At 41.4% G+C, this 9,463-nt stretch overlaps 1 protein-coding gene across 3 annotated transcripts in view; it reads left to right on the top strand.

Annotated features, from left to right (window-relative positions):
• Positions 1 to 9,463, top strand: part of TTC39A (tetratricopeptide repeat domain 39A) — a 92,686-nt gene that overhangs the window by 53,341 nt on the left and 29,882 nt on the right. For all 3 annotated transcript variants that reach the window (XM_019531403.1, XM_019531406.1, XM_019531405.1), the window contains exons 5-8: positions 928 to 995; positions 3,815 to 3,879; positions 5,930 to 6,029; positions 8,186 to 8,251. In XM_019531403.1, the coding sequence (XP_019386948.1) occupies positions 928 to 995; positions 3,815 to 3,879; positions 5,930 to 6,029; positions 8,186 to 8,251 (299 nt within the window). The remainder of the gene's footprint in view (positions 1 to 927; positions 996 to 3,814; positions 3,880 to 5,929; positions 6,030 to 8,185; positions 8,252 to 9,463) is intronic.

Raw genomic sequence — 9,463 nt, 5'->3', positions numbered from 1 at the left:
CCAGCGACTGCTTTGCCCACCAGCAGCTCACCCTCCCCCCTGCCCCCAAAGATGCAGGTAAGTCATTGGGTATGTACATGACACGGGGGTTTAATCAGCCCTAAATTGAAGCGGTGTTTTTGAAATCCTACCGCTTCAATTTAGGGTCCCTGTTTTGTCTACGCATGCCCAGAGACGTATAATTAATCTCTTTGTTCGCCAGATAGTGTTGCAACTTATTTGTAGCTCGCCACTTCAAATTGCTTTTGCTTTTGAATTGCTTCTACTTTTTTTGTGTGGCTTTTTCTTTTTTTTTCTTGAATGCCAGCTCCCTGCTTCCACAGCTGCATGGCAGGACATGGGATGGGTGGGGGCCCAGGCCACAGGGGTGGGCAGCACTGAACCATCCTGCTCTCCTGTGGCACCAGCCAGGGACCCAGCTTAATTCATGTGAAAATCTAGTGCATGTAAACATAGATGTGACACTCCAAAATAAACAGGTTTAAATTATAAACCTATTTAATGAGAATCAAAACCCGTGTTGTGTACAAGTGCCCCCAGATGCATGTTACAGAGGTATTTAGTTACTTAATCTACATAGATTTAATTGTACATAGGATTTAGGCATCTAAATACCGTTAAGAATCTGGATGTTAGCTCTAAATTCTCTGCTAAGACTCTTCAATTCATACTGAGGGTCAGTGTAAGATGAAGTTATTATCAGGTTCTAGGCCAGTCCTTTCATGTAGCTGTCAAACAGCCAGCTGGTAGCCATTTTGTGCAACTGCTGCTTGGGGTTAGTTTGGTAATTTAGAACTGACAGAAGTTGTGATCAGGGTTTTGCTTACTTGTTGCTCTTTATACTATTATTATTATTATTATTATTATTATTATAATATTTCTTTAATTTCCAGTCTGGTTTTTTTTCTCCTCTTCCCTTCACATTAGAAGAAATCCACGCAGAGATTTGTTATGCTGAATGTTTACTTCAGAGAGCTGCCCTGACATTCCTGCAGGTACAGTATTGCCAGTCACAGCTCTTTCATGAATGGAGGTTTCTGTGATTAAACTGGATAGTGGTACAGACCCAGACAAGAGACCCTGGCTTGCTGCACTCGTCCATGGTTCTTGCACATCAGTGTAGGAATGTGCAGACAGAGCAGTATTCACTCACAGCCCTTTTGGATGACTGTGTTTTGCTGCTGTACAGCCACTTGAACAATTTTGGTGGTGTTCCCTGAGAGGGTGTTAGATGCCTGGTTCCATGGCTTCTCTTTACTAAATAATGCTGATTGTTGTGAGGGAGGAGAAAACACTCTCTCCTACTTTTACTGCTTGGATTATTGGAGCTTAGCTTGCCATGTGAGAGAACAGCAGCAGCTGTTACCTGGACTTTGGCCTCTGGGTAAAGGGAGTCTGGATACCAGGTTTCCATTCCTGACTTGGTTGCTACTCACTGTGTGGCAGTGGGGAAAGTCCCATAATCTCTCTGCCTCTTTATCTGCAAAGAGAGAATTGTAAAACTTTCCCAGCTGTGCAAAAGGAACTGAAAGCCTTGGCTGAAAGATGCTTTCCTGTATGAAATACTGGTGTTAGTTTTTGTCTTTTGTGGCAGGATTGTTCACTGCAGCTTTTTGTCTGAAGCTCTGCATGGTTCCTTGTAAAACCACTCATGAGAAAATTAAGAGCAAGGGACAGAAAGACCGTCCAGCTCTTATGCTCCTTCTTCTGCTTTGTTTACATTTTTCATGAATGCACAAAATAGTTTTTAATATTAAATCAAGGCACTTTAAATCTTACAGTTGCCAACAGCTTCTGAAGTTGGTTCTTTCTGGTGCTTATTGAAAGTGACTAACGCCCTATATAGATCAGCCCTGGACCTTCCTTAGGAGGTGAATGTTTTCATTGTATTGGTTATTGCTGTTCCTGGTAGATGTGACCCTTTCTGAATTTGGGGGCTGAAATTGAACTGAACATAACATAAACCCCCCCACCAACATCAAAGGAAATAGCCACCTTTAAGCAGAAATATTCCAGGTATTAGTATGTGACACACCATGAAATCCTGCAGTTTAATGATGGAAACAGGTCTTTTGCTTCCTTTGGTGGGACGGGCTGGTCCCCCAACCCCTTAAATTGCAGAGCTGCTGGTTTATATAGAGGTACATCCATTTATGCCTCATGTTCTACAACGAGAAGTAAAACTCTGCCTATTCTTTCTTTCTATTACAGTGGTTTGGTGCTTGCTACTTCCTATTAGTGATAAATAAGGACAGAAGCTGGGCAGCCAACAGGTTTCATATGCATTAATGCAGTATCTAACCTACATTGTTTTTATGGCTCTCCTACACACTTTAAGAGTTAGACCTGATAGAGAGCAAACCCTGCTTACCTTCTGTTTCTCAGGACAGAAAATGTCATCATGCACAGTTCCATGCAGTGAGCTGCCTATATCTGGTGGTGAGCCAGAGGTAGCCTGAGTCTTACGTGTGGTGAAGGATAAATCTATTTTCTCTCTAATTTTTAAAACAACCACAACCTGCCACAGATCAGGTTCATGCCTGTCTCTCCTTCAGGAGAGGTAACCACAGCGATCTCCAGAACTGCAGAGGATCTGGGTCCCCCAGTCATTGCAGCCCTTCTTCATTTAAGTTGAGACTTCTGTATGGACTCGGGTCCCAAGGCTCAGAGAAACCAATGAAGATATTATACATCAAAAAATTTAAACTGATATTGGTAAAATGAGTTTTAATTAGAAAAGAGCTTCTAATTTTAGCTGGCTACTGCTCCATAGAAACTTGTCTTATCCTGAGTTCTTTTGTTCCCAATCCTGTACTGTATTGTTCTAATAATAAGTCTGGCTTTTTTTTTACCCTCAGAAAATACCATAAAGATCACACCTGAGTTATATATGAGGTTGTCATATGATTGGGTCAGTACAGTACTATTGTGTGGAACAGACAACCCTGTGTAGCAGCATTAAAAGGCTGGGTGGGTTCACCTATCCTTCTACAAATAAAGCTACCAAGCAGGATAACCTCTTCTGTCATGGTAGCAGTGGGTTGGTGGTCCCAGCTTGGACAGGAAGGGCTGCAACAGTTGGGGGACCCCAGTTGTCACCTTGTGCAGTTCCAGGGATCTCTGTGGTCCCCTCCCCGGTGGGGAGGCAGGCTCTAACCCTCCCTTCAGAAGCTAAGAGTTCAGAAGCCCTAAGAGGTTGGTGATAAATTGAGGCGCCCAGACCTATGACTTTTGTTAGAAGCTGTGGTGTTTGCCTGGAAATTGGTCAAAACTAAGAGTAAAACATTTTAGATTGAACAAACTAGCATTTTTTGACAAAACAAACAAAAAGGATTGTCGGCCAAACACACAGATCCACCCACTTTCCCCTTTTTCACACGGCCCTAAAACTTTGGAAAATTAGGATTTTGGACACCTGAAAAAGGGCTTGGATTCAGGTTTAGTTCTGTAGATCATATGAAGTTTGAATTCAGAGTAGCCGTTGTGGTCTTGCCTTTTAACAAGGCCCTCTCTTTGTTGGCCAGTTTTCATTTAACTAAAATATTTGTCATTCTCTGTGCTGACATAGGATTTTAGACTGAAGATGACATGGCGAGTCTTAAGCAGAACTGTTTCTGCTACAGAGGGTGGATTTTAAAAAAATAATTTTAATGCATTTAACCCTTTGGGTTCTTTACAGTCAAAGAAAAAGCAATTTTTCTAAAATTCTGGGGAATTTGATGTCAACTTCTGTGCAGCATCAGAATAATATGGTTTTGATCTCCAGAAAGTAAATGATCACAGACTGAGTGCTGATGTATTTCCCTTTCAATAGGATGAGAACATGGTTAGTTTTATCAAAGGAGGCATCAGAGTCAGAAACAGCTATCAGACTTACCGGTAAGTAGATCTAAATGATCTGATGCAGTAAAAAGGCTTTGATATAAAGGTTTCCAGAAAATTAGATTGTCTTACTTATTAATGATAGTTCATGGACAATTTCCAAAATCTAGGGGCATGAATAATTTGCAGTCCACATGTATTGGGTTCCTTGCTCTCTGGAGTCCGGTTTGGGAGAGCCTGGACCTCAATCTGATTTGTGCTGTGCACGAAGCAGGCAGTGAGCAGGTAGATGCTGTGTGTACAGCTTGAACAGTCGGTCATAAATTCAAACACAAGAATTCTTGACACCATGTTGTTGTTTTGAACTAGTCAAACGATTCATATCTTCTGTACTGCTGTTTGTATACTGCTCCTTGTGCTTTTCATATGCAAAGAACAAACATGTACTTTGAGTCTGAATGACTCCTTTAGAAGAAAGAAAAAGCAACCCGGCACAAAAAAAAAATGCCCATCACAGGACTCAGTATGTGTATTCTCTGTAATGTGTTGCATCGTTGCCTCCTCCCGGAAGAGCCGAGAGCAGTCCAAGGGGTAGTGAAGAAGCAGCCATAACAGCAAGATTCATCACATTGTGGATTTTTCCTTTTTAAAGCATCCATTACAGCACATTGCAAGCTAACGGTTACTTTGTTGATAAGAATACTGCCTCAGGCTGCTAACCTGGTGCCTCTTATTTTTGCAAGTACCTGAAATATTCTCATCTGTTCATGTAGCCATAATCCCAAAATATTTCCTGTTTATGCAGTAAGGAATTTCCCCCTTTTATGTTCAGTCATCACTTGTTTGTTAAAGATTCACACATATGAAGAGAAGCTCTTCTTAACTCTCTTGTGTGAATGGAAAAAAGGGTGATGATAGAAGTTCTCCTTTCTAAAGTTAATAATAACTTCTGATACAGATGGGTACCTATCTAGAAATCTACTTAGGCCTTTACACCATGCCAGTACCTTTTTCTGAGTTCAGATAGAATCATAGAGTTATAGGGTAGTTGGGCTGGAGGGGACCTCCAGAGGTCATATAGTCCAACCCCCTGCAGATGTGTGGCTCTGACTATGGTGGCAGACAACATGCAGCTTTTCTTTGTGTTACCGGACTTTCACGTTTTTGCTTTTTAATTTCATTTTGGTTTCCAACTTTTATTATCAAACTCCTTGTGCTTCAGATACTAGCCACAAAAGCTTCATTAGGGTGCAGCTGAAACTAAAAACGAGAGTCATTCTCATGTGCCTGTCAGTCCCTCGGAAACCCGTATCATGTTTTTTTGGATGCAAAGAACACCTCCCAGTGTAGAGCTGTTTTGTTTCTTAATTCTAAATGCATAGCTTGGAAAGTAGACAGCTCGTTGCATTTCCATGGCACGTGTATATCTGCCATCTTGCCTCAAGCTCTGGGTATCTCTGTGTGAACCAGCCACACAATGACAACCCCTTGTTGTGTAAAGGGGTATTTTTCCTACAAAATCCGTATACCAAAATTACTGCATTGGGCACACTGTTAGAATTTCTTGTGTTGCTCGCTAAGTGGTGGTGAAGAGGTCCCCTGTACTTCTGGCTGTCATGCAGTGTGTTATAGGGAAAGCACAATTTCTATTTTTCTATTCTTCTTTTGTGTGAATAACTGACAAGGGAAACCACAAAGCTTATTATACACATAGTGCTATCAAATGCACAGATTAGAAGTAAATGAGATTTTTTTTCTCCAGTCTTTTTCAGTCGCAAGAAATACAGGTGGTCCCAACAATAGCAGACAGAAGCTTTTTTTCAGGCAGAAATTTTATTTTGAATTCACTAAATTTGTGTGGCAAGAATTCCATAGATCCCAATTGATGATATAACAGGAATTGCATGTGATAATTCATCCTCTGAAGTGTAATGATCACTGTGCACTTTACTGTTCACTTATCTAGGTGAGATGAGGGATTATTGTTGTGTGTATAATAGTTATGTACTTCAAAACAAATGGGCAGTTTTCTTAGTGTATCATAAAGCTACCCAGGTCATCTGTGTTTTCCTTACTATTATGTAATGCAGTTTTTCTGTATCATCAGGGAACTAGACAATCTTATACAGTCTCCAAACTATGTGAAAGGAAAACACCATTTCCACTTTGAGGGAGGTGTGAAACTTGGAGTTGGAGCCTTTAACTTGGTATGTAAGAAACATTTTTCACTTGGGCCGTAATACTGCAAACACCTGCTTAAGTTAAAACATCTGAGGAGCTCCAATGAGGACAAGTTGCATGTCTAAAATGAGGAAAGTGAGTAAGTACTTGCAGCACAATGTACTAACAGGACTCAGAAACATCAAGGTGAACAAATGGCATATAGAAAGAGATGGGTAGGAATTCTTGTGCTCCTGCTTTCAGTTCACACAATGCAAGCATACCTTTGCTTCTGTCTGGAGCCCTACTCACTTCACAGAGCCTGTGCAAGTGCTAGAGTGCAGGATTTGAGCCCGTGCTAGAGTGCAGGATTTGAGCCCATGCTAGCACAGCAGGGAGGACTAAATAACATAATGATGGCAGTTTGAGTTGCTGTATCTGTGGTCAGAATCTGGACTGTAAAAACAGCTGATCACAGTTCATGCTTCACATGAGAGCTCTGAGATGGTTATAATATTGAAAACTTTTACAAAAGTTGTCTGGCTGAGGTGGGGTTGAGGGGAATAGGCATGGTGTGCTTGTTTTAATCATTTTGGTGTGCTTCTACATTCTGTTTGCACCCCAGAGGAGAAGTGAAAGCACCAGAAAGTGTGGGAGAGGATGTTTTTACTGCTGATGTTTTTAAACAGGGCCAAGGCAGGAAGTATCAGGTGCTCCATGTGAAGAGGCTGGTTTTGATCCTCTGTGCATTCAGCGTAGGTTACAGAAAAGTATTACATACATTTCTAAACCTTTACAGTTACAGATTGTGATTGGCCACAGCTAAAAACAGTGCCAGTAGAAACTAGGTGTTCATGTGTGAACTGTGCTCTTGTAGTGTGAAATTGTATAGCTGACTCTTTCTGTAGCATACCCTTCAGAGTCTTCGGCCCATAATGTGTGTGTGTGTGTCTGACTCTTAAGAAGGGAAGTTATAAACCAGGGGCCAATTTGTATGGATCTGGCCTGTTGGATTACCTGTGGGCTATGGGAAGTGGAGGACATTGCCTGCTATAGAATCTGTGGCCTCTGCTCTCTGGTGGACATGGCCATTGGCCGCAGGAGGGCAAGCGAGGGCTGTGCTGACACAGTCTCACTTGCCCAGCTGCCACTCAGCCCATTGCTGCTTGTTCTACTGCCCCTCCCTGCCCCAGGACAGATCTGACTTGTGAAGGAGCCCATTATCCAGACCAGGCACTGGGCATGGGGTAAGTTTGACACCCCTGTTATAAACTATGAAGGTGGTTATTGCCAGCTATTAATGCTGCTTCACTCTAATTTAACACCAGGACTATAGTGTAATACACTTACTAGACTGAAAATGCAGCCCAAACATTCTCTGCCACTTCTTGTTCATAAACTTAGTTTGTCCAAGGAAATATTTGCTAATGCAGACAGTTCATAATCTTTTCAGTTGTGCTAGCAGAAAAAGCAACCTTCTTAATATGCTTGAATAGCTTGCTCACTTATCCTGTACCAGGAAGAAAAGCTTTTGTAGATGTTTACTTGTTTAGTTAGTTTTAGGAATCAATACTTACTGTACATGCGGTGGTATAACAGGATCTGAATCTGTGTCAAGTGAATCTATATCTTTTGTATACTTCAATATAGTGTCAGTTTTGGAGGTTTCCACAAGGTGGGCCCCATGCTAATTCATTGAGGTTTCTCAGTGTAGTAAGAACTGTGCCCATTTATAACATCACCCCCTTATTTTGTTCTAACAGCAGGAGTTCTTTTGTGACACAGTCAAATAGAATCTAAAAACAGATCCATGTGATGAAGCGATAACAAATATCCTGCTTGGTGGCTCCAGCAAATATTTAACTTCTGTGATTGTTCCTTAAATAATTAGGACACTATGAAATACAACAGCTAGAATTACCCAGAGCTGCAGTTGGTTTTATGTACAGGAAAAAAAAATCATCTATTTATTGCAGTAATGAGGCTGGTAATTCTGCCTAAACTTTGAGCATACATAGAGTATAGCTAATAGCTGAAAGAGGCATATACATCTGCCCAGGAAAACTTGGGGAGATACTAAGATTTTTTTAATAATTTTTATTTATTGTCTCCTGGGTTTAGAAAGGTCATTTCATGCATCTTAGGACTAGGAGACAAAAAGATGCCAAGAGCATCCTCAACTGACTCGTGTTTCTTTCCACAGACATTATCCATGTTTCCTGCAAGGATTCTGCGACTACTGGAATTTGTTGGGTTTTCTGGAAACAAGGTAAATCTGACTGTCAGTCAATGTACTGTAGTAAGGGTAGGTGCCTCATAAGAGCTGGGATGTCCCTCCCAGCACTTTGTTTCAAAAAGAACCTCCTCCCTCCTTCCTCACTTTGGCCCCAACAATCAGCAGCCTTGGTATTGGAGTCAGTGCAACTCAAGGAATTTTTTAGGTGATTTCTTTGTTGCATTTGAAAATTAAGGATGCTGGCAGTGTACTTGGAAGACACAGACAGATGAGAGGCAGCAGCACATGGTATAATAGAGAGATGTTTGCTATTTATTGTCTGGACTACAGTTGTGCTTAGAAGCTACAGTTAAATCTTCATTTTAGTTTTGATCCTCCTTTATTAAATCATCTCATATAATAAAAGAAAGGAAAGAGCCTTAGATTTCATTTCATTCTTTTTTCTACGCCTCTAATAGCTGCTACAAATTTTAACAGAGCACCTCAGTTTTTTCCAAAGGAGCTACCCAAGAGTAGGAGGCCTGGCATGCATTGGGTGTGCATGAGGGGAGGAAGGGAGGAGGAGGGTTGGTAGTGAAGGATCTGGAATCCTTAGATTCTGGTGGACTTGAGCAAGTCTACAGGGAGGGCTTAGAGATGCATTTTTGTTGCTTTGGTTTCGTGGGGGCCTGGTATCCCAATGCAAGTTATGAGTAGTTACTCGTATCCCATGGAGGAAGAGTTGGGCCCTGGCACCTGTTCATTCCAGGTATTCAGTCAAAGCTGGAGCCTTAGAGTGGAATTTTGTGGCAGGCTGCACCTGTGGTTCCCTCTGTAATGCCGTTCTGGGGAAAAATCTGTTTTACTCATCTATTCTACAAGCTAAACCAGCGTTCTCAACCTTCTTAAACTCAAGACAGCCCTTGGAAAATGCCAGCTCTTAGACCTCTGCTACTCATTGCATACATTAGGTAATTAACTGGTTAATTGCACAATAAATGTTGACCAGCCACACATGCAAAGTAACACTGGCCACAAGAGCAAAGTAATTATCACACTGTAAAAATTAATATCCAGCTCTAAAAAGAGCCAGCCAGCTATGAAGTTAGTCCTTGACATGTGTAACAACTCTACAGCTGCTTTCTAACCAGCTTTAATTTGAACATGTAGCAGGTCCCTTAGTTGTGACTTGTTTTTGGATAGAGCAATTCTTCTGTTGCAAAGAAGTCACTCCACAACAAGTCAAAACGTTTTCAACACTATGGA

The sequence above is a fragment of the Crocodylus porosus genome, unplaced genomic scaffold, assembly GCF_001723895.1.
Source record: "Crocodylus porosus isolate Cpor-Errol unplaced genomic scaffold, CroPor_comp1, whole genome shotgun sequence".
Lineage (NCBI taxonomy): Eukaryota > Metazoa > Chordata > Crocodylia > Crocodylidae > Crocodylus > Crocodylus porosus.
The sequence above is the reverse complement of the archived record's forward strand: the minus strand, read 5'-3'. Positions and strand labels throughout refer to the sequence as shown.